The 25566-nt window shown below is 40.1% G+C and overlaps 1 protein-coding gene across 3 annotated transcripts in view; it reads left to right on the top strand.

The window, feature by feature from the left end:
- The window catches only part of cacna1c (calcium channel, voltage-dependent, L type, alpha 1C subunit), a 222779-nt gene that overhangs the window by 191756 nt on the left and 5457 nt on the right, over nucleotides 1-25566 (top strand). For 2 of the 3 annotated variants that reach the window (XM_085137899.1, XM_085137901.1), the window contains exons 30-47: nucleotides 1200-1401; nucleotides 2017-2175; nucleotides 2260-2370; nucleotides 4733-4816; nucleotides 12039-12122; nucleotides 14688-14825; nucleotides 16117-16182; nucleotides 16563-16654; nucleotides 17532-17694; nucleotides 17929-18056; nucleotides 18351-18447; nucleotides 18805-18907; nucleotides 19142-19243; nucleotides 19443-19570; nucleotides 19692-19832; nucleotides 20590-20954; nucleotides 21216-21242; nucleotides 25390-25518. In XM_085137899.1, the coding sequence (XP_084994025.1) occupies nucleotides 1200-1401; nucleotides 2017-2175; nucleotides 2260-2370; nucleotides 4733-4816; nucleotides 12039-12122; nucleotides 14688-14825; nucleotides 16117-16182; nucleotides 16563-16654; nucleotides 17532-17694; nucleotides 17929-18056; nucleotides 18351-18447; nucleotides 18805-18907; nucleotides 19142-19243; nucleotides 19443-19570; nucleotides 19692-19832; nucleotides 20590-20954; nucleotides 21216-21242; nucleotides 25390-25518 (2319 nt within the window). Of the gene's footprint in view, nucleotides 1-1199; nucleotides 1402-2016; nucleotides 2176-2259; nucleotides 2371-4732; nucleotides 4817-12038; nucleotides 12219-14687; nucleotides 14826-16116; nucleotides 16183-16562; nucleotides 16655-17531; nucleotides 17695-17928; nucleotides 18057-18350; nucleotides 18448-18804; nucleotides 18908-19141; nucleotides 19244-19442; nucleotides 19571-19691; nucleotides 19833-20589; nucleotides 20955-21215; nucleotides 21243-25389; nucleotides 25519-25566 lie in introns of all 3 variants that reach the window. The other variant, XM_085137898.1, reaches the window with a different exon arrangement.

The following is a 25566-nucleotide window of genomic DNA, read 5'->3' as shown; positions in this document are numbered from 1 at the left end:
TTTTAAATGAGAATAAGAAAGAAAAGTATGTCTTTGTGCCCCTTTTCCCTGTTAATGCCCTATCGGCCCCCCTGGCTAAACTTTGCTAGATCCACCCCTGCACAGTTACCAGCCGTCAGCTGCATAGAAAAGGATCCTGGTGTAGAAAGCAATATTAAATAAATTCTAACAACAGCTTATCAAGCTTAAACGTGCTGCTGTTGTTTAGCCGCTGGTTTCCTCTTTCTGGTGCAAAGTGGGCCACAAACACACAAGACTCGCGACAGAAAAGCCGATCAGCTGATCATTGATCAGTTTCACGTTTGAAGTAGGAGCAGGAGAGGGAGAGAGAGAGAGGCAGTCGCTCCATATATCGGTTGCTAAGCTTAACGCTGGAATGCTTTACAAACATTCAGAGATGAACTTACACACTTGCTTTACTTCTCTCTGGGAAAACTTCCTCGGAGATGAATGCTGGTTTGGTAGCACACAGCCGCTCTATCACGTGATGCACACTGCTGCAAGTGCTACGGTTATGAGCCGGGTTACGCCGTGTAGCAAGTTTTGTGAGGTGCTTTTTTGATATTTAATGGATCGGATTACATTTTTTTTATTTCTCGCCGATATCCGATCCAGGAATTTGGGTCAGTATCGGACCGATACCGATACCTAATATCGGATCGGTCCATCTCTAGTATATATATTACGATCCCTTTTTTTTATGACCTCTGCCAATTTTGTGGTTTAAGCGAGTGTGTGCATGTCATTGTGTCTGAATTCAGATAAAACTTTGTAAGAGTGTAGAGTGGGGTCATTCTTACAATCCACATCCAAGGTCAACTCAGTAATTTATTGGTCCAAAATTGACAATAAGCCTTATAGCTGTGGTAAGTGTGGTTTCTATTGTCAACATAGAAATAGTACCGTATAAAGATTTAAAATATCATGTCACATCTGTCACCTCTGACCTCTTTTTCAAAATTCTAATTGATCGGAAGGTCAAAGTGATAATAATGACATGTAGAGGGTTTTCAGACTGACTAAACTGACTGTTTAAATACATAACAATTTGAATACATGCACAGTGTTCAAATATAATAGTTTTCTTTTGTAAAACAAAACAAAACAAAAACTTGTGATTGTAAAACTTCTTACTAAACAATGGAATAAATGCAATTTGTTTTTTAAATTCCAGATTTTATTTTCCGTCTCTTTGTCAGGTTACTGTACCGAGCCATTGACTCTCATGCTGAGGATGTGGGGCCCATTTACAACTACCGCGTGGTCATTTCCATCTTCTTTATCATCTACATCATCATCATTGCCTTCTTCATGATGAACATATTCGTCGGTTTCGTCATCGTCACATTCCAGGAACAAGGGGAGCAAGAATATAAGAACTGCGAGCTGGACAAAAACCAGGTAGTGTCCGTGTATATTTTGTGTAAAGTTACTACTCGATAAAATTATTAGTACTTTTGGAGCTTTTTTTGTTTGTTTGTTTGTATAGTGATAACTTTCTGTCTTTAAATCTCGTAGTACGGCAGACATACAGCAGAGAGATTTTTTTAAAGGTACAGAGGAGTGATTCTACTGTTCTGACAGGAGCAGGAAAGTCATTGTGTCATTTAGGAGCCACAGGGGAGAAGGAATAAGAGCCAGGCAATGGGGGTTTGACACGGATGAATCTGAAGAGGCTGAACATGAGTTTTAGGGGCAGAACCACTTCAGGAGCCCAGCCAGGAGGAGCTGCAGCAGTTCAAAAAAGATGAGACAAAACCTTACAAAAGGAACGAGGCCAAGGGCCTGTGGCTGTGTTCTCTGACATGATCCATGTTTCAGAAAGAGCATGTAAATGCAGACAGAGGATAGAAGAGCAGTCTGGCTTTTTTAGCGTGCCAAAAGACTTTTCTACAGCTTTTCCTCCAGGACTGTCTGGGAACAGGGAGACACACAGCTGAATACTTTTGGAACTACATCAGCAGACACATGTAAATGGCAAATGCTCACCTTTGTGTTTGTGTGTGTATGCCACAGCGTCAGTGCGTGGAGTACGCTCTAAAGGCTCGTCCGCTGCGTCGCTACATCCCCAAGAACCCTTACCAGTACAAGGTGTGGTATGTGGTCAACTCCACCTACTTTGAGTATTTGATGTTCACACTCATCCTTCTCAACACCATCTGTCTGGCCATGCAGGTGAGTAATGTGTGCGTACATTTAGAAAAAAAACTCCCATAGAACTAACATTGTGTAATGAGTTGGTGTTTTTTTTCCCTGCAGCATCATGGACAGACCAAAAATTTCAATGATGCCATGAACATCCTCAACATGCTCTTCACGGGACTTTTTACTGTTGAGATGATCCTTAAACTGATCGCCTTCAAACCCAGGGTACGTTCACAACTCAAACAGCAGGCTAGAATAACAGTGATACCTGTGTAGGACTACAGACTAGAGAAATGTGAAAAAGCACAGACAAAGAGACATTTTATAATGTAATGTTAGATGAAATTAGATAAACTCACAGCTGTATCTATCAGTGCTCATTGCAGCCCGGAAGAAAAAGAGTTTAATAGGGTTTTTTTTAAAGGCTTTTGAGTCACAGCGTTGCAGAAGACGGATTGTTGTGCTCTAAATTCATAATTCTTTTTCATTTCCTTCCTTACGATACGATGGATTTAAACCATGATTAGAGGAAAGCGTTTATGTGCTTAATCCCATTGTTCCCTTGTTATCCTGCTGTTGTTGCCGTGCCCAATCTAAGAACTTCCTGGTGCTTCAGCTATTTAAACAGTAACAGATGGGCATGCTCCCTCTTATTACCGCAGGGTTAGCGGAGAATCTTGAACGTAATCAGCAGCAATAACATAGTTTCATATTATACTTTACTCCTTTGACTACTGTTGCATTGTACTAATCAAAAGAACAAAGGTTTTCCAGTTATTACAAAAGTTAATTGAGCTCATTAATGAAGACCATCTACTATTTTGCACACGATGTTTTCCAACTGCTAATTAAATTACAAGTCTTCTGTTGTTTTGTTTTGTTGTTTCTTCCAATAATCCTCTGCAAAGTTTGTGCTTTTTATTTAAATAGTTGCAAGATGGTTATCTTGTAATGACTTTTGAAATGCTACAGTTAGAACATTTTGTCTGAGTAACATAATGCATGCTCTGCAGTATTTTAGCCAACGGTGGATTTTTGAACAATGAATTTTAGGACTTGGGAATCGTGCTGTGCTGCATTATGTATGTGAGGAAGATGAATTGCCAGATCATGAAGGCAGCGTTTCTCTTTTTAAAAAAACATCAAAGTATCACCAGTTAAGTTGGGACTCTTTACGTATAAAATACTGACGAACTGATACTTGTTTTGCATCTTTCTTTCTTTTGTTTATTGTGGTGCAGCATGACAGCAGATTCCCAAGCCACAATGAACAGTGCTTAGGACATATGGTGTTGTGTATGCTTGTCCTTGCCTTGATAAACTTTTGCCTTAAACAGCCATCGCACAGGATGGGGCAGCTCACTAATGCTTTTGCTTCTCAGGTCTCACAGACGGCAGGAATTCGCTCCAGTAATGTTTGCCTCATTCTATTGAACCTCAATACTTTTTGATAGGTTGATCAATGGATGGGCAACAGTAACCCTAACAAAGACTTTTATATGTTTTTACAGTTTTTCCCTCTTTTTATATTTTTAAGTCTTTAATGAATCACATAATCGAATTATTTATTTAGACAATGCTTATTTTGTCTAATCTCTCTATTTAATCAATTCATAAACGAGTATTTGGGTACTAATGCCAAACCTCCGTTTGACTAATATTTAACTCTCAGTTCTCATTATTATTCCTAAAACTGAAAGCAACTTCATTAAAACCACTGTTGCCAAGGATACCTTCTAATATCTGCACTGTGCAGACGAATTATGGCAGGAGTTTTTTTCCCCTTTTTTTCATGTTATCTCAGCTGCTGATGACAGATGAAGAAGCTTAAAATAGATCAGCAAGATTGATCTCCATTCCCCGTCAGTGTGTGTAGCCACCAATTTAGCAATTGGTGCAAACAGTTGCGTGATATTTGTCATGCATACCTTACGACTTAATGTTTTTGTTGAAAATATTGTAGCTAGTCGCTAGTTCCATTCCTGTAAAATATGCAAAACTATGACCGAGAACGATAAAAGTCAAAGTGGTCCAGATGTGTTTAAAAAAAAAGAATAATCACAGTGACATATTAGACGACAGTGTATGCAAACGAAACTCCAAGGTTCATTAATGTTCAAAGACGCAGCTCTTTGTAATTACACTATAAAAATAAATGTGAATAATACCATTCTGGCCTGAAGATATATGGATGTATTTTTGCATAAATACTGCCTTTGTACCAATGCTGATAAAGAATTGCCCACAATAAGTTAAGTAAACAAAGTCGGCTTTCAGTGTAATCACTGCCACAGCTTTGCTGAATAGCCCCGAGATGCACGTGGAAGATGTAAATAACCATTTAACCCACCATCCTTCGCAGAGCAGGAAATTCAGCTGCACTCGATGAACAAATAGCTCAGTGGAAACTTCTTATCCTTTCATGTGTTGGTTCATCAAGTGTAGCTGATTTTCTTTCTGTTTCCTCAATGTACTGTACAACCTCATACCACCTTGATAGGGGCTGCGAAGTGGCAGCAGATGTTGTTTTCCTTCTAACCTACCTTTCTTACCCTCCTCCTCCTCTTGCTCACCTCATCCTGTGTAGGGGTACTTTAGTGATCCCTGGAATGTGTTTGATTTCCTCATCGTAATTGGCAGCATAATAGACGTCATTCTCAGTGAAATCAACGTAAGTATGACGTCCCCCCCCCCCCCTTCCCACTTCACTCTCCTTGTCTCTCCCTCTCTGTCTCATGTCCTCTCACTCTGTCTTACCTTCTTCTGCTCTCCTTTCCTTTGTGGTTACTCTCTGTCATGCTGTCATTTCTCTTCATCTATCTTCTTTGTCAGCCTCCTCCTTCTCTTCTTCCTCCTCCTTCTCTTCCTTTCATTCTTAAAACCAAGATGGCCGCTGCCACGCACGGGACCTCCGCTCCCACCCACCCACAGCCACAGAGGTTCCTGAGCGAGAACAAGCTTCTTCCTGGGTTTCACAAAAAGTCGAGGAAACAGAGGCAGGGTTTAGCTTTGAGCACAAAGGTTTCTGTCTTGCGTCCTCTTTCCTAACTCTTCACAGTATCTAAAATGTTGTTGGGTTTTTTGGTTTCTTTACTTTTGTTTTTTTTTGGCCACACTGTGACACTCAGGTTTGATCCCCCTGACTAACTGAACTAACTCACTGACCAATCACAAACAGCCTTACGCAGCTTTTTCTCATTTTTTTTTAGTTGTGATTTTGTTGCATATTGTTCCTTACTGTTCCTGTTCCTGTTGACATTTCCTCTCATGGACAAGCATGACCGATCGCTGCTGCTCTACCTGTGCTGTCTATCTTCTTCAGACTGCCCCCTCTTTTCTTTTTTAGCCTTTTTTAAATTTTGTTTCTTTCCCTTTCTACTCCTACTAAAAACTCCAGTGCTCATGTATGTAATGGTTTTTATCTTATTTTTTCTCCTCTCTCCTTTAATTTCCGTTCTTTCCATTTTTTTAAATGTCTTATGTTTTGTCCTTTTCTTCTGTTGTTTTCCTTTTCTGTCCATCCCTACACAGCATTATTTTGTTGATGCATGGAACACATTTGATGCCTTGATAGTTGTGGGTAGCATTGTTGACATAGCGATCACTGAGGTTAACGTAAGTAGTCCAAACTCCCTCCCTCCCTTCCTGCCTGCCTGCTCTGCCATTCCCACACACACAAACAGACCGAGTGCTGATACCCATCTCGCATGCTTTCAAATGATTAGGAAAACTTCAGCTGCACAATATTTTAACCTAAGAGATGGCTGAGTAAGTCTGGCAGATAAAACAGCCATATGGGGCCCAATCAAACTGGAAACTACTGGCTTCTGAAGGGTTTTTGTAGTTTTTGAGCTTTGTTTTGTTCCCATATCTGATTATCTTTGGACGTGGTAAGGTATCGCCTCCTTTAATTTTGTTTTTATTTTTTTTTTATTTTTGTGTAAGAAAATGCCTCCTTCCCAAGCAATCCTAATCACTTTTTTACTATTAGAAGCAGTGTGAAAATGCCAAATTTTCAGTGCGGCTTTTAACATTTGAAGCTGCTTGAGATATGTTTTCACGCCTCGGTCTGCTTAGTATCAGTAGCATCAGAGACTATTGCATTTGTCAATAGAACCGATTGCATTTCCTCAGCACTTGGTTTGGTTACACATTGGTTTTATTTGGTCTTTCATCACTGCCTTAGGGGATACATTCCCCTGGCATGATGGACACTGTATAGCATGACAGATACAACAGTGGTATATCCAGGCCTGTTACTGTATCCAATTTATCTTATGCAGAAATTATATTCTGAATGAAGGAACAAATGCAGATTCTCATATTATAACAACAGTGTTTTGAGGGTAAGAAGAAAAGCACTCTGAGTTCATATATAGCGAGAAAAACTTAAGGTAGCTATGAGAAACATACACGAGTTGCATTTTCTTTTGTCCAACAGTAGCAATGTGGAGACACGGGGAACAATTTGATCCATAAATGGATTTACTCGGGACCCATGAAATTTATGTAAATGTATGTATGAATTCATTTATCATCGACGTGGAGGCCCTATGGTCAGTGGTGGGGCTGAATAAGAATGAATATCCCAAACACAAGTCAAATGTTGAGTGTCTATTGTATTTACACTTCAGGGACAGTTAGTGTTTAATTCATGTGGTACTGAAAGTGCTCTTTGGCAGGAGTAGAGTTTAAGAACTGTACGGTCCTTTTTATTTATCCTTAGAGGAAAGTGCATTTGTACTAATGATCGGGCTCACTGAAGACCTTAATGTTACTTCGACATTCCTTCTACTTGCCCATCATTAAAGTTTCTTTGATGGTTTCCCTTCAATCTGAAAAGCTTTGCATCTTTTGTAAAATAAAAAACAAAACAAGAGAACAAGTGTAATTCTCTATACACTTATGGTAAAAAAAAAAAAAAAAAAAAAGTTCACCCTCTGTCAATTCTAAAATACATCAAGATATTTTTTTTTTTTTTTAAATCTAGTCCTTAATAATTCTTAAAATTAGGTCTTACTTATTTAACAAAAACTGAGCCAAAATCCAGAAGCAGTGTGTCAAACATTGAGGACTTTGACTGGGCCATTGCAACACCTTGATTCTTTTCTTTTTTTAGCCTTTATGTTGTAGATTTGCTGCTGTGCCTCGGATCGTTAACCTGTTGCATGACCCAATTCAGCCAAACCTTAGCTGTCAGACCGATCGCCTCACGTTTGACCCTTGTATGCTTTGGTATACAAAGGAGTTGATGGTCTATCAAAACAAACAAAACAAGCTCAAATCACTGTTGGAGTGGTTGGTATGAGGTGTTTGTGCTGGGATTGGTTTTCTCCAAATGTTGCGCTGTGCATTATGGCCAAACATCTCCACTTTGGTTTCCACTCTTGGTCCAAAGGACATTATTCCAGAAGTCTTGTGGTTTGGTCAGATGCAATTTTGCAAACCTAGGCTGTAGTGGCATAGTTACACATTCTTTTTCTACTTGTACTGTCATGAACTTTATCACTTAACAACTAACTGAGGCCTGTAGAGCATGAGATGTAAAAACCCTTTTTCCAGGTTTTTTTTTATGCAGTGTCCCTTAGCATTGTATGGTTTGACTTAGAGATAAATTTCCTGCACATGGCTTCTGGATTTTGACTTATTTTTTGTTAAATAAATAACACAATATAATATGTTTAGTTTTGTTGTTTATCTGAGGCTGTATTGAGATCATTTTAAGACCTCCTAAGGACTAGATCAAGGACATAGCACCTTCAAGAATCAGTACTTTTACCCTAACTTAAAGAAGCAAGTGTTTAATATTAGTATAATGTTAATGGAGTTCTGACTACATGTTTGAGTCAAAGTTGAGGGTTAGCATAACTTGAAAAGGAAAATAAAGACACCAGGAGAGAAGAGCTGGCCCAGTTCTGGTGAAGGGTTAAAAAGAAAGCAGCCACCCATCTCTTTTGTTGATTTCAGTCACAAAACATAGTGGTGCTGGTGTTCTCTACAGCAGGGGTGTTAAACTCAAATACACAGTGGGCCAAAATTCAAAACTGGAACAAAGTCACGGGCTAACATTAATCTTTATTGAAAAAAAAAAAGATATAAGAATCTCTAGATATAAGAATGAATCTTTTCTTATGGACTCGAACACGTTTTTGCTGAAAAACTGAATATGGAACAAGCAAAGCTTAATACTAAACAATATATATATTAGCAGTATAATACCAGAAGGCCAGCTCTAATAGTAATTTGGTATAGCTTCGCGGGCCAAATGTAATTAGGCTGCGGGCCAAATTTGGCCCGCGGGCCAGAGTTTGACACCTATGCTCTACAGTGATCTTGGAAAGAGCTAGGTGTAGCCAGTCTTTTTGGTAAGCAGAGCTTGGCTATCCCTCAGCTAGAAAGAACAAGGTCCTTCAAAGTCAGTCATTAGTCTTCTAATCTAACATAATAAGAGCACTAAAAGACTTTTATTTAGGAGGTCACAATAAATACAGCCTTTTTCTGTTTAAGATTGGAGATCCACATATTACCAGCTTAAAAATTCCAACTGGTTTGAAAACATGAAGCAGGAAGAGAGCATGCATACAAGTAGATCAGTACTTTATTTCATATGCAGCTTTTCCTCCTCAGATAGCACCGGTGAGGCATACAAATACAGTACAGTTACTGCATTCCAGGCATGTATGAGCTAATGAGGAAGGCATTTGTCCCCATGAGAGGCTGACAAAGCTGCTTATCGTTGCTTGGGTATGCTTAGATATGTGCTTTATTTCGTTTTTCTATTTAGTTATTAAAACAATTTGCTGTCAAGGGACTCAATAAAGGACCATGAAGTATCTTCAATAATGTATCTGATCTTGAAGCTCGTGTTTAGAAAGGCACAAATGTCAATTTAAATAAACAGGTCAAGTAACCACCTTAAGACTGAGGTGTGTTGGGCCAGAGATATCCACTTTTGTCATCTATACAAGCCGCTGATGTTGCACTTAGCACTTTGGTTTGGAGATTGCCTTTGATTTGAGTGAGTTGGTTAATTGAGAGATTGATTGATTTGGTTAATTGGTTTGCAGTTCCTTCTGAATGATTCATCATATTGTTTTCTAACCTCTAACCTAAAGGCATGCCCCAAGTTTGTTTTTTGTTTTTTCCTCCTCTTCATTTTCTCCTCTGGTAGTTTTTAATAATTTGGGCGATGCGCTGCCCAAGCTACCTTTTCTGTCTTTATCTCCTGTAGTTTTTTCTTTTTCAGTGTCTTTTTTTTAAGAAACCCTCCGCACTCTGAGAACTCTTGACCATTTTTGAACTGGGGCCCTGTCACATAGACATTTAAAATCTTAGCCTGCGACTGCATCAGCCACAAAAGCACAAGTGAATGTATTTAACAGCCGCCATCTCCTTAGTCACAAATGTACACAAGTGTACAGTGGAGTGCAGTAACAGGCTGGCGTTTAAAACCTTATCACTTTGCCTGTAGTAAATATTTAAAACATCCAATCTAAATGCACCCACTTCGCCGCTCCTTTGGGTGCCTGGTTGACTTAGATTAGCCGCATATCTTCCGGTCATTAAAACCGAATATCCCCTTAATCCCAGATCTCTAATTCTCCCCAGAAACCTGCGGGTGCTTCTTAAACCTTGTATGGTTTCTTTTACGTTTTGGTTTTGGTTTGAGTAGCAGTAGTTTGAACAGATCAGTAGTGGTTTGCTCTGAGCGGTGTCTTGCGGACAATGCCAGTATGGACTGCATCTCTTTCTCTATCTTCGGAATGCCTCTTCTTCTCCTCTCCATCCTCCTCCTCCTTCTCTTTTTCTGAGCCTTTTCAATGCACTGAACTCTTCTTTTATGGATGTTTATCTCTCTCTTTTTCTCTGTCTTTTCTTTGACGTTTGATTGCGGTGCAGCTTGCTCACATAAAATGAAAGCTGGGTAACATGGGTCTCTCGTGTGTTTCGTATGCCCTACGAGGTCCACAATTATCCGCTCTATATGTAAACATGTGTTTTAAAATATACATAAATATGACAAATGAAACAAAAACATTTTCGAGCTTCTGTAACGTAAATTATCGGGTAAGAATAATCCCATGACACACATGTTACCCATTAAACTGACTGAACTGATGAAATTTTTTGCTTGAAAAAATTGGCGTGCAATGTGAGTGAACAACTCGGATCCATTTTAAATGTGCTCACATCTGCACTGTAGTTCAGCCTATATATTGTGTATATATTATAATTTGACTGTTTGATTATTTTATTTAGTACTAAATTTGTGTTTTGCTAAACGTATATTTTATTTGAGGATCTTCCAGGGCCAAAAATTCACTGTAGTATCAATATTTTACTTGTGATCTGTTTTAAAAGAAGATAAATGAAGGATATTTTAAGTTTAATTGGATTCTGTGTCAAAGCTTTGATTTCAATTTGAAATGAAAGCACATTGCAAACAATGGCCCTTAATCATAATCCTCAGAAAAACACTCAAACATGCCTTTAGTTTGTTGCTTAGTCCACACTTAATATAAATCAGGTTATCTTCCTCACCTATACCCTTCCGTCCTTCCTTCCTGCAGATCCTTCCTTTATCCCTCCCTCCTTCCTACAGTTGCCCTTTCTTCCAACCTTCCCTCATCGCCCCCCGATTGCACCTCAGTTTTCTCATCAGCACATACGCTCACACAAACGCACATATACTCATATTCTCTCTTCAGGCTTGCTATGCCTGATCTCCTTTTTTATGTGAAGAGATTATTACTTTTGTTTTTCTATTATTTACATTTTCTAGTTAGAGAAGTGGTGCATCGTAAAGACTTTTTACTCTGTGTACATCGTTAGTATGTGTGTGTGTTATCATAAAGGCGTGTAGATGGCCCTGTTGAAATCCCATAAAATCTCTCATTCCTTCCTTCCTTGTTTTCTTCCTTTTTTAATTTGTTTTCCAACTCTCTAAAATAATTTCCCTTCCCTTCTTCTACTCTTCCTTTTCTTTCCCAATTTTCTCCTTAATTTCCTTCCTATTGTGTCTCTTAAACACCCTCTTTCTCTCTTCCTTTAAACTCACCCGCTCAGGCCCTTTTGATTTTGAAAACAAGGACAGGAAGTAATGATGCGTTTATTTTGTGAGGGGTATTTCAACACGGCCATTTCTAACGCAGAGTGACGCGCTTCCGAGTCATAGATTGAACTGTTAGTTAATCTATCACTCCCAGCAGTCTGAAATGTTGCAGTGCCAGGGAAAACCAGTGGGTGGCTCCCTACAACACAAGGTTTGTGTGCTCGTTAGTACATGCAGACACACACAAGCGCTAATTTCCACAGGCTAGCATCGTCTTTGCAGTTAGTGGAACTTACAGAGTTTTATATGTTATCTTACCAGCATCTTAACTGTGGATGCTTCCTTCAAAGTAAAACTTCCAAAAAAATCTTCATTTCATATACACATATAAGCTATTGCACATAGACACACACTCAACAACAACTCTCACCCCCTGTGTTGCAGCTCCTGAGCGTTATTTATTTTTTTTGTCCCTCAAGGACAGAAATTTCCCATAATCTCTCATCAATACATATTTCAGTCTTCTAGTATCTCTGATAAGAAATTAATCAGCCTGATGTGGCCCTCGCAGAGGATAGGTCAGTCTCTAGGTGCAGTAATATCACACAAATATCTCCCTCTAATATCTGGCTCTGATGAGATTATATTTATTCACCACCATATGAGTCTTGATCAGAGATTGAACTCTGTCAGTTTGTGATTTTTTTTTTTTCGTTTTCAAAAAAACAAACAAACAAACAGCAAAACACACAGACACACACATAAACACACTTGCACCGTGACACAAACACACACACCAAGGCGCTACTCTGGTGCTGATGTTTGTTGCCTTTCCTTAAAGCCGGCTGACTCCTCCTCGTCCTCGTCCTCTTCGTCCTCCTCTTCCTCCTCTTCCTCCTCTCACCCCCCTGTGGTAAGGCCAATGGTACGCTCCGACGGTAACCTCGCCCGCCGCCCTACCTCCTCCACCATCCCTTCATCCCTCCGTCATTCCATCCCTCCCTCTGCTATGCCATCCACGGTATGATCTTCTCGTCCACCCTGTCATCTCCCCCTCTGTCGCTCATGCTGTTAACTTCTGCAGCATGCCGAGATATATATTGCTGTTGTTTGTGCTTTTTTAAATGTTTATATATGTGTAGTCCTATATGGTGAAGGACACTGTACGTTATGCAGGCCTAGTATCACTGGAGTCTTGTGACTTTCCTTGGTGGCTGTCATTCTTGCCATGGCGCAAGCTGCCCCCACTTCCTCCCCATGGCTTGCAAGTTGCCCTCCGTATGGAAGCGGTATCTTTCGCGCTTCGTCATCAGTACGAGCCATCATGGTCACGCTGTCACGCTGTCTCTCTTTTTCTCACTCTTCTCCACTGATCTATCTGTCTGTATCTGTCTCTTTATCTGTATCTGTCTATCTGTTTACGAATCAGTCTTGTGATTTGTCTCTGAATATTTCCAACAATCCCTTATCTTTAGTCTCTGTCTTTGGCTCTCTTTCTCTCTCTGTTACACTTACTGTCACTGTACTTCTTCTGCTCACTCCCCACCCCCACCCCCACTCTTTCTATGGTGCAATGGTGCCCACTGTTGTCCAATTGTGGTATTTACATGCAGTACAGAATTGTGATTTTCCACTCCTCAGAAGGATGTGCCACTTTTAGCATATCTGGCAGTGGAGTTTGGGATAATGCATGTTATCGGTTACTTGTCAACACTACGTCAGAAAAAAAAAAAAAAAACATATTCACTTTTATCCCAGAATTACATAAAAATAGAAGTGACTAGTCATTTTTACAAACTTTGATTTATTTGCAACACATAGCAAGTGACTAGTGCAAATAATGAATGGAAATCAGATCAGTAATATGTTGAAAAGTAACGCACCGCGCAACATCTGTTATCCCAAACTGCAGCAGGATGTGTGGAGAATGGCAAGTTCTTTGTGGGAGCACACTGTGTGTTCTTTGTGGGATTAACATAAAGAATTAATGGCTTCTTGGAAAAATACAAGTGGCAAAGCAGATTCAGAGGTCAGAGAGGCTGATGTCGTGTTTCTTTGGGTCACATTTCATTATTACAGTGACGAAAGATGTAGCACGGCTCTCCTCTGGTTACACGTTGCATGTAGTCAGGTATTTTCTGTGCATACTGGCCAGTCAGATAATGGTGAACTGGAGATTTTGCATAACTAGTTTTGTCATTAGGATTGCTAATGATCCGATATCCTTGCTTTCACCCGATTCAGTTGCCATTTGTGGTGTAAATTGTGGATATTTATTCCTTAGCTTGGCCCTTAGCTGCTGTGTTGTGTGCATCGTGCTGTACAAAAACACTGTTTTTCTGCCTTTTTGTCCTGGAGAACGAGCAGGAACAGCATAAATAAATAAATCTGTATTAGAATAGCACTCTGCTAGATGCCTGAATATTTTATTGCGGACTTATTTCCTGTGGATGACAGAAGCCTTAGCTAACCTTACCTAATAAAGCAGCAAAAATTCAAATAATTGAATGTGTAAATGTCTGGAGATGCAAAATTCTAGAGGCTCTGTAAATAAGAAGAGGCCTAGAAGATGGAGATTTACCACACAGGAACATAATGTTTCTACATGGCAGTCACTGCACTGGGCAGTAATAACTTTATCCTCTGGAATATCATCCTTGGATTTTTTTTCTCCAGGTGGCCAGTTTATCTGTGACAAACAATTAGCCTGTCTGCATGATTTATTGAAACAGGAATCAGCCCACAGGCTCGGATTTTTGTATTGTATCTACTGTGAGTTGTTAACAGTGATTTATGAGAGTGCTTACCTCCATCGATGGAAGACTCTCTGTCCCAGTCTCAGATATTAGATTTTTAGTCTATAGCAGTGCAGAATAAATGCAGAAGATTTACTTCAGAGGTCCCAAAAGTGTGTCAAAGCCTGTTTGTCAAATGTCAGCGCATGGCTAGATTTACCTGTAATTGGACGCAGATAAAACGGCCGATGGTGCTTTCTTTGTTGTGATTATGGTGGCGGTGCGGTGAGGTCAAAGAAACAGCGTTAATGTGTATCAGATGCTTGTAAACATGAATGAAGCGGATTCAATCAGAAATGTCAAGGGATTTTTCCATGAAGTCATACACGTAAGCATGACTGCCCGATTCTCTCCCAGATCTCTTGTGTCAGTTGATTTTGATGGGATTTTGTAGGACGCAAGTTTCCATTTATTAACTCTGTATGTGTGTGTGTGTGTGTGTGTATGTGTGTGCGTGTGTGTGTGCGTTTTATTCATATTAACACCCATATGTGTGGGTGGAAATATGGATACAAATGTTACTTGTATGTCTGTGTGCATATGCATGTATTCTCATGATCATTTATGCGCGTGCGTGTGTGTATATGTGTGTGTGCGTGTGTGTTTGCTTCATTTCCTTATCTATCTGCATGTGTTCCCATGCGTCCTGTGTTTTTTTTTCTAACAAAAAAAAAAACACCAAACCCCACCAAAAGGGACTGCAGAACTCTGAAGAGAACGCCAGGATCTCCATCACCTTCTTCCGGCTGTTCCGCGTGATGAGGCTGGTGAAGCTGCTGTCTCGCGGGGAAGGGATTCGGACCCTGCTGTGGACCTTCATCAAATCCTTCCAAGTGAGGGGAGAACCGGACACAACATGCTAGAATAGGGGGGTTGGGTTTACACAGGGAGAAGTGGCTCTCTTTGTCCTTCCTTTAAGATCAGAGCTCCATTTGCTTTCACTTAAGTTCTGTTTTTTAAGAGATTTTACAAGACATTTTAATTTTAACCACACATTTAAAGTCTGTAAATTAAATTTAAAAATTATTTTCAGTTCTGAGATGCATGCAGCTATAAATGCCCTTGTTCTTGTGTAAATCCAGCCTGGTAGAGTCTCACAAGCTACCTTTCCTTGCCTCGCCTTGTCCCTCCTCATCCCCACCTCTTACTTGCGTAGAAGGTCAGGTAGATGCTATTTTTTTTTAAATAAAGAGAGGGATGGTGTGAGGTATTGGAGAGGAGGTTTGGGAGTCTAACTACAGAAGCAGATTATGAAGTATGAAAACAGGAAAAAAAATCCATACCTTAACGAGAAATCTTTTCTTCGTCTTTCCACTTCTCCTCTTTTCTTTCTTCTTCTTCTCCTTCTTCTTCTTCTATCTATCTATTACCGTCAAACACCCTGCGCCCTACTACTAACCCCTGAGAGCTCACCATTCCCCGTAGGCGAGTTAAGCCGTAGACAAGTTTTGTTTAACGAAGCACTCCACCAAAAAAGTGAAATCATTTGATAGAGAGTTGTGCGGACATTAAAATCATCTGTTCTCTCTCTTGCGTTAGCTGAGACAGGCCACTTCATGTCGTACTACTGCTGCCTGTTTGAACCACAGGCTTAAAAATCAGCAGTGGTTGTGAATATCATTTTGAGTTATGCATTAATATTTTGTGCGCTTATAGAATTGATTTAATTTATGAGCAGGCTTTAACTTTTTCATTTATTCATCATGACTTGGCCCTGCCCTTCTATGCACAGGAGTAATATTAGCCAGGAGCACAGTTCTGCACATTTGCTAATGCGTCTTAATATAGAAAAACAATGTTCTGCCCTTGTTTGGTGCATGTGCTGTATGTTGGGACTGATCTCCTGGCTAAGTCCAGAGAACAGATTGTATTTTGCTGAGGTTTTTCACTCTGAAGTCAGATGATTTGTCCTGGATTGTTTTTGGTGTTGTGCCACACAAGACTGCAGATCCATTCACTTTCACAAGTTTGAAAATTAAAAAAAAAAAAGACAAGAAAAAAATATATTGTGATTTTGAAGATTAATTGGACGAGTGAGATTTGAATGAAAATGAATGGACTCCAGCTCTGGTGTAGGATAAGCCTGCAGAAAACTTGCCACTGATGCATCTCTCCTCTCTTCAGGCTCTGCCCTACGTAGCTCTGCTTATAGTGATGCTGTTCTTCATATACGCCGTCATTGGCATGCAGGTAAGCTGTCAGGTTGTTATCCCCTTGTTTCCCTCCCACTGTTATCTTCTCTCACCTTCTCTCCTTTAGCAAGCCTCCGTCCTGTGTCTGTCCCCCTGGAGTCTTGTCACCCAGAGTTCCTGTTTGGTCACGTTGTTATTTTGCTCTCCCATTATCTTCCTCTCTCCGTTGTTCTTTAGTTACTGTTTGTCTTTGTCTCTCTGCTTCCTCTCTTGTTTCACCTGGAAGCTGTTGTATAGTTTGTTTCACTGACGATGAGTAGGAGACACTTTGGTTTGATTTGCTGGGGGATGTCCGGCCACTAAATGTGACCGACTTTCACTTGTCAATGCTGACATCATATGCTGTGTGCTGTGACTACACCCTCCCCTCCTATACAGATGTTTGGTAAGATAGCTCTGCGGGACCACATGCAAATCAACAGGAACAACAATTTCCAGACATTCCCTCAGGCGGTGCTGCTGCTCTTCAGGTAAGGGTGATTAATTTGGGCATTTGCTCTTTTTTACTCCCTCATCGTCTTTGTTATTCCACTTTTCTCCTAATCTGTATACTTTGTTTGCGTAACCATTTGAAATATTAACTTCTCTTATTCCTGTAAAACACGTTCCTATATTCACTTCCTTTTACACTGAAGTTTTGTACATAACTTATCACTGATTTTTATTTATTATAGAGGAGACTTAATTTGGCATTAAAAACTGCCAAATCAAACATGCTAGTCTATATGGGAGCAGCCAAAAACAGCTTGATGTTGATTTACGACAAACGCCCTGAAGGTTTTCTTCTTCTTTTCTGCTTGGTTGTGATGATGGTAAGATTCCATGAAGGGGGACAAAAATCACAGAACCTGAAAGGATGGAATCACACATAATTTACTAGTTTACACCAAGTTTATTCTCCTCAAGTTCAAAAAATGTCTATCCTTTCTTATTCTGGATACACCCCTACATGGAATATATAATAGCACCGAGTCTCCATTAAGAATGACAGTATACTTGGACACTTGATAAGCAGAGGAACTCAAAACTGAATGGAAAAAATAAAAATCATAGATATATATCTAAAGTGCTTATATATAGTCATATTTTATATGCTCAGATGTAATAAGAACAAAGTCTAACATCTGCGTCTCTCTCTTTTTGTCTTTGTAATAATGTGCATGTGTGTGCTTCACTCCATGCTTTTATGCGCGAATGCATACATGCGCACATGCATGCATTTGAATATGTGTGTATGTGTGCCTCTTTGTTTCTGTTGTGTATCTTTCTCACAACCGCATGCACGCCGGCATTTGCGTCGGCGTCCATGCATATTTGGTTGGTTGTGTGCATGCGTCTGTCTATCAGATGTGCAACAGGTGAGGCGTGGCAGGAGATCATGCTGGCGTGTTCACCCAAACAGCCGTGTGAGAAAGGATCAACCAATGAAAGTAGCTCGTCCAATGAGGACTGTGGCAGCCAGTTTGCCATCATTTATTTTGTCAGCTTCTACATGCTCTGTGCCTTCCTGGTGAGTAGAGGCACACATCTAATTTTAATTAGTAAAAGGAGAGTATTTCGTGTGATTGTCATAACCACAAATAGCAAATTAACATATTTCAAAATGTGCCAGAAAGATGACTTTGAAATTGTGTGTTACATTTAATAGACTGTAGAGAAATGTAGTACATGGTGATTGAACTGACAGGTCTATAATTGTTTAGAGTGGTACGATAGAAACTTATGGATTTCTGATTTTCCCCAGATCATCAACTTGTTTGTGGCCGTCATCATGGACAACTTTGACTACCTGACACGTGACTGGTCAATCCTGGGGCCACATCATCTTGACGAGTTCAAGAGGATCTGGGCTGAATATGACCCAGAAGCTAAGTAAGTTTACAAAGCTATATTTGCCACCTTTCATCTGTTTCAAACATATATTCATGCATTTATTTTGGCTATGTATTTTTACTGCTTATAGTTTAGTTGACAGGGAAGCTTTCTGCTCAAAACTGTTCAATTTTTTTCTTTAATTAAATCCTAAGTTCTGTTCAAGTAGTTGAAATAATCTGTCCGTGCATCCTGTTTTTACTGCAAAAACACGCCCTGGAGTACTCTCTATCCGTGGTTGAGAATCACTAGTGTAGAGCGTTTCTAAAATTCAACATCTATGCTGGTTTTTAGGGGGAGAATAAAACATCTTGATGTGGTGACTCTGCTCAGAAGAATCCAGCCTCCCCTCGGGTTTGGAAAGCTCTGTCCACACAGGGTGGCTTGCAAGGTAAACACACTTGCATGGCCACACAAATTTCTAAACAAGGCTGCAGAGTTATCAAAAATATAACAGCTCAAGTAGCATCACTGCATGAGTAAAAATCCATCCTCATGTTGTGTTGTATTAGAGTGGTGACATATGCGCAGCTAATAACGCCTTGCACAATGACTCAAAACACATACTGACAACAAATCGTACCTGGGAAAATATCTCAAAAAAATCTCTCTAACGAAAGATTAGCGTCCTTAGAGTTGAACTGCTATCTGCGTATTTTTAACAAACTGTCAGCTGCCAGTATCTGTTGGCAGCTGTTAGGGCAATTCGCTGTGTTAAAAAGGTGCGTGTGTTTTTCATCTCACGTAGCGTCTGGTGTCAATGAACATGCCTCTGAACAGCGACGGAACAGTGATGTTCAACGCCACACTGTTTGCCCTGGTCAGAACCGCACTCAGGATAAAGACAGAAGGTAAAAGACACGTATGGGGGCAATCACTAGCACACAACTGTAAAGGTCACACATGTACGCACCAGTGGGCACATCCTCATACTTGATAGCATAATGTGAAATTGCGTGTTTTCTTATTTTGCCCCACTTTTTTTTAAAACCTATTTTATAGAGGGGTTGTAATGTAATTTCCAACTATGGAAATACTAGTTTGAATCTACAATGTGGACTTCATACTGTGCTTTGTGTGTGCAGGGAACTTGGAGCAGGCCAATGAGGAACTGAGGGCAATAGTCAAGAAGATATGGAAGAGAACCAGTATGAAGCTCTTGGATCAAGTAGTACCCCCTGCTGGTGGTATGTACACCCTGCAGCACAGTTTCTTATGCACAAATATTTAAGAAGTGAATGTTTCCAATAGACATTACTGTTACCTAACTGTGGTCAAAGCTTTGGTTGCATCACTTGCAGTGGAGTTTCTGAAAAATCTTGCAGCATGTTAATTTTAAGCATTAATCTTTTTTAATAATGATGTTTTTTTTTTTTGTTTCTGCAGATGACGAGGTAACAGTCGGGAAATTCTACGCCACCTTCCTCATCCAGGAATATTTCCGCAAGTTTAAGAAAAGGAAAGAACAAGGGCTGGTGGCCAAGGTGCCCCCCAAAACCGCACTCTCTCTGCAGGTATACAGACAAGTTTTGTTCACAGTAGAGCTAAACATTACAGATGTAGATTTCTGACATTCGAAATTTGCTCCTGGGTTACAACATGATATGTAAGCAACACTGCTGTGTCTGTGTGTAGGCGGGCCTGCGGACGTTGCACGACATCGGTCCGGAGATTAGGAGAGCCATCTCCGGAGACCTAAATGTGGAGGAGGAGCTGGATAAAGGTGTAAAGGAGCCTGTGTCAGCGGCGTCAGAGGACGATATCTTCAGGGTAAAGGTTGGATACACACACCTTCACTCACTCTCCAGAGAGAGAGAAAAAGAAAGAGAGAGAGAGAGATGATCAACGCCAGCTTGAAGCCGTATTATTGCATCATGCACATAAACATGCATTCTTGCATGTGCTTAGTCAAGAAGACATAATAAAAAAAGCCTCATGTTCCACCACATAGCTTGGCTACAAAATGCTACACTCACTGAGCTATATTTATGGATTTTGGGGGGGTGTTTGGGGTCCAATGAAAATAAGTTTTTAATAAACACAGCAGTATTTTACACACTATAATCACTAAACAAATATTCAGCGCTGCAACTGTAAGGATTACACACTTACACATACACACAGCTCCTTCTACAGTAAGAGGGTGAGTTATGCTATCGACCTTTCATTTTCGCCACCATTATAACATTCATATGCTGTTTTGTTTTGGGGGTTTTTGCTGCAGTATTTGCATTGTGTACCAAAAATAGACAGCCAAATGTCTGTGCCTAGCTAAAATTAATGTTCATAGAAAATAAAACTCCAGTGTCCAGTTTATTTAATTTTATCAGTCTGCTTTCATTTACTAAAAATGTTCTGAAGTTGATAAAAGCTTTTTGCTTTGCATTCCCATCATTGCTGCAAGCAGTGTTTTGAATTATGGATGTTGGGGTGTGGTGCTGTACATTATTAACTTATCTTTAACTTAACCTTTCCATTTCTCTTCTCAACTTTTTCTGTTCCTCCATCTCAACCGTCTCCGCCCACACCACAGCGCACAGGAGGGTTGTTTGGCAACCATGTCAACTACTACAACCAGAGCGATGGCCGTGGGTCCTTCCCGCAGTCTTTCACTACCCAGCGTCCCTTGCACATCAGCCAAAAAGGGTCACCTTGTGAAGGCGAGAGCCCGTCTCATGAGAAGCTCATGGATTCAACTACTTTCACCCCTTCCTCTTACTCCTCATCAGACTCTAACGCCAACATCAACAATGCCAACAACACTGGCATGGCCGGGGTGGCAACCCAGGGCGTCAGCCGATTCCCGAGCCCATCTATAAGCACTGTGGATGGGCACACAGGGCAGCCACTCACCCCCATCCTGCTGCCAAGATCTGCGTGGTGCTTTCCTCCAAAGAGGTGAGTGCAGGCTCAACAGCAGCTTCCATTTACACCTTGTTTTGAACTTTTCTGCTTCTTTCCTACTTTATGTGCTCCTTGATTGTGTTGTGAATAATTTGCTTTCCTCTTCCATAGCCCAGGCATTAGTACAAATATTTAACTGTCTTGTTTTAACATAATTAACAAAAAAGATGTCCATATAGACATAAATAATCCAGCTGTTTATTTCTTTTTACTACCTGCTTTCTTTCCCTGTCTTTTGTTTCTGGTGGCGAGCAGGACGTGTTTTTATGACAGCCTCATGCGGTATGTTGCCAGGGGACAGAGAGAGAGAGAAAGAGAGAGAGTGTGTGTGTGTGTGTGTCTGCAATCTCATAATGGCATATAAAATAACATAGCTGTCAGGGTGCTATAGTAACACTTGTTGCTATGCACACAGTGCTTTATTTTGCAATAGCAAAAAGCAGGCTACATGCTGTTACTATAAAAATCAGCTACCAAAGCTGTAGATAGACTGTTTGGTTCAACGGGGCCAAACGTTTCCTATCAAGGCTTCTCTGAATGCTGTTTTGTTTTTTGTTTTTTTGTTGGGGTTTTTTGGGGGGGGGAGAGATAATATGACAGATCTGGGTTAGACACTGTATAGAAACATACAACCATCTGAAAGCTTATACTTGTTTGCTAATTTTAGTGCAAATGTGGAAATGTGTGATCTACGCTCACTGCCACTTTAATAGGTACACTTTGCTAGTACCAGGTTGGACCCGGTTTTGTTTTCAAACTGCCTTTTGACACGATGGCGTCACACAGCTGTTGTAGATTTCTTGGCTGCACATCCATGATGTGAATCTTGCCTTTTGTCACATCCTAAAGGTGCTCTACTGGGCTGAGACCCTTTCTTGGATGTCTGCTGCTGTGATGGTTGGACTGAGATCTGGTGGCTTTGGAGGCCATTTGTGTGCGTAGAACTCACTGTCAAGAAATTAGTTTGGGATGATATGAGTTTCATGACATGATGGACTGATTCTTATATAGCTGTATTTGAGTACTCAAAGTGTTTCATGCAACATGCTTCATTTACCAGTTCAGGCCCATTCATTAAATACTTTTTTTCTACACCAAAGTGCTTTCTGTCTAAGATTCACATACATTATTACTCCGATGGATGCATCAGGAGCACATTGGGGTTCATTATCTTCCCCTTAGAATACTTGTATGAGATCTAGACTAGAGCAGCCAGTGATCAAACAACCAAACCTTCCTATTAGTAGATGACCGGCTCAACTGAGGTACAGCCACCCCAAATAATGTGCAGCCATCAGAAGGTGGGCACACTGTGGACATAAAGGAATGGACATAGTTAGCTGCAATACTCAGGCTGGCTGTAGTGTTAAAACGATGATCAGTTGGTGCAAAGCATCACTATCCACCTGTACTATTGATGCAGGTTCAATCCATCCTGTCATTTTTTTAGGACAAATTCCGAGTCCACTATCTGATTGTCACAGCAGTATTTTTCAAAGATAATTTTTCATCATGAGCTTGAGCTTGTGTAAAATGTCGCCTTATTTTCCTGTTTTTAGCTAACAGGAATGGCACTTTCTTTAGTCTTTTGCTGCTGTAGCACAAGGTTCAGTGCTGTTGCATTTAGAGATGCTGTACTGCTGCCTTCCTATCAGCTCGAAGCAGTCTGGTAATAACACTCTGATAGATATCTGCATTAATGAGCTCATAAACAGGTTTACCTGTCAAAGTGGCCGGTGACTGTATATTCATGAAATTTGGTTTATATGTTTTGAAAGTTGTGCTTTATTTGCTCCATGTCAAGTTAAAATATATTATCAAACTTTGCATTTATTTTTAGTGGCTTAATTACTTTCGACTAGCATCCCTTTCTGAACGACTTCACATATTAAGTCACTGTATTTGTAAGGCTTTAAAAACAGCAGTCAGGTAATATGTATATTATTGCCTTGATTTATTTTGCCCACTTGTTGGGATGTTGAGCCAGCTTTACACTTTAGTTACGATAACTGATTGTGTGTGCTGACATGTATGTCCACAGTTTTTCCTTTTCATTAGGCCTACTTGGACAGTAATTAATCTAAAATAATACACTTGAGTACAAGCAAAGCAAAGTATAAGCTTTCTGGTGGACTGGATTTAATCAGTTCAGCAACAGGTTAAGATCCACCAAGGCTTGGCCAAAATCATCAAGTTAGGTCGTTGTTCTAACCCAGAGTTTGCCGTGGAACCGTTAGCTGATTAAAGGGACATCTGGCATTTTTAGTTTTTTTTGTTTGATTGTTTTTTTTCCCACATGATTTGTTTTTCTTCACCACACTGTTGTTTGGGGAGGTTTATGTGCTGCTTAACAAAAATGAAATTAAAAATTCTGGGACTTGAAACTGAAACTTGGCATCATATTACGCCTCTTAATTCGAAACTCCGGGAAACTGAAGTGCTGTTGCTTGGAAGTAAAAACACATCTGGTGAAGAAGAAGAGAATAAAAATTAAATGCCAGAATGTCTCCTTAATGCTTGAGTATTGGGTATGAAATACAGTTGTGGTTAAAAGTTTACATACACTCATTGTAGGCATGAATGTTGTGGTCATTTGGAGCATTTAGTGATTTCTTTGAACTGTGTTTTTTTTCCATGAGGAATGATTTTACTGCATACATTTTTAATAATTTAAAAAAAAAACTGAATTGCATGCACAAGTTTAAATTTATTTTGAATTGTCTCTAATCCACACAGGGCCAAAACTACACATACATGCTCAAGCATATAGATGCACCCCCTGTAATATTTGGTTAAATATCCTGTGGAAAGTTCCACCTGAACCAGATAATTTGGTAGCCCTCAACAAGCTTCCGGGATAATTCTGGCTGGATATTTGACTACTCTTAGCACAATTGACAGAGTTCATTTAAATTGGTTGGTTGACGTTGGGGCTTTGGGAAGGCAGAAGCTTAATGTCAGCCTGCTTTATCCATTCTAAAACCTGCTGACATCTGTTTTTGGGGTCATTGATCATTTTTTAAATCATAGCTTTATCTTTACTTCACTTCACTGATGTCAAATGTCTCAGTCTTTGTTCCGTCTGAACATAAAACATTTCTCCAGAAGTCATTTGGCTTGTCCATGTGGGACTCAATATATACATGCGTTGACTTAAATATTTTAATAGGTGGTTCTGAAGGTTCTACGATCTCTTTTAACTTTGATGTTTCACTACTTTGCCAAAGAAACTACTGGAAGACGAGTGTTAGTATCCACAATGAAGCATTTTAAATCCCAGTGGGCTGAGGAAATGCCAACCAAGAAATGAGCCTCTGCTCCAGAAGCGACACCTTTAAGCTCGACTGATATTTGCAGCTGCCCACATTTGTGAGCCAAATGGCTGGTCTAGGTGGAACTTGCCAAGGGAATTTTAATGGAAAATTGGTGGGGTGTATCTAAATATTTGAGCCCATTGGTATACTTTTGAACCTGTGTGGATTCGAAAAAATCCAGAATAAATATAGATCTTGTTTTTAAACTTATTAAAGATGTATGCTGTACAATTGTTCTACCCTGGAAAAAGAACATCCCCAAATTACCATGGCATTCATGCCCATGATGAATGCAAATAAACTTCTCACCACAACTGTGGATGTGACTGGGAAGAAGACATCTTTGAGACGCAAAGAGAATTCTAACCTCCTCGCACCAGACAAGCACAAGAATATTAGAAATTGGATTTGAATCTTAGTCTCCTGAGGGAACGTCTCGTACCTAACCCACCGTACCACAGATTCTGACTCGCTACATGGTCTTGCTAGCTCTTTACGCTACTTTTACAATTCACTCGGTCTGGTCTGAACATATTTGTGATTAGCCTGTCAGAGCCCAGAGAAGGTGCATGAGTCTAGTTTCCTATCAGACAACCGTATGAAAGGTTGCTGTGGAAATTTCCTTCTGTCCAGTGACGCCAAAAATGCCAGCTCCAGCTTTTTTCTCTGATAAGCAGTGATTCGCAGAAAGCAATAGCCTCAGATTCTGGGACTTTACTGACCTTCAAATGATGATAGCAGCATAAAAAGTACTGTATTAAAATAGAGCTCCCTGGGCTTCCTTCAGAATATAGTCTCTTCTGTGTTTTTTAAAGATGTCTGAACTTCAGTCTTGCTATCAATTGCCGTAATCCAGGTGTTGCCTTTTAATGCTATTCACCATTTTGCTTCAAGAAAATAGCTGCAATATCCACCCGCTTCTTTTCAGACTCTCCTCCTTTGCCTTCCTACATGCAGTAGCTAAGCATCCATGGGTTTCTCCTTTCAGTTTTATTGCAAATAATTTTTAGTGTATTTACATGTACTTGTCTGTCTTCCTGTTTTTCCGTGTGTCGTGCGTCTTTATGTTCATTCTGTGTTTTTGTTTGTTCGGCCGTTTGCTTGTTTGTCTGTAGCTCAGACTCGTGTGACAGTCATCTGCCAATCATCCAAAGAGGGGAGGGGTCAACAGAGGAGACATACGACGAGAGCTATGTTGAAGACAGGGTGTACCATGAGGATGACCACTCGCTCTCGTCTGACATGTAGCGTTTAAACACATATGCACTCAAAAACAGCAACGAAAAAAAAAG

This window comes from Neolamprologus multifasciatus, chromosome 17, assembly GCF_963576455.1.
Source record: "Neolamprologus multifasciatus chromosome 17, fNeoMul1.2, whole genome shotgun sequence".
NCBI lineage: Eukaryota > Metazoa > Chordata > Actinopteri > Cichliformes > Cichlidae > Neolamprologus > Neolamprologus multifasciatus.
The sequence above is the reverse complement of the archived record's forward strand: the minus strand, read 5'-3'. Positions and strand labels throughout refer to the sequence as shown.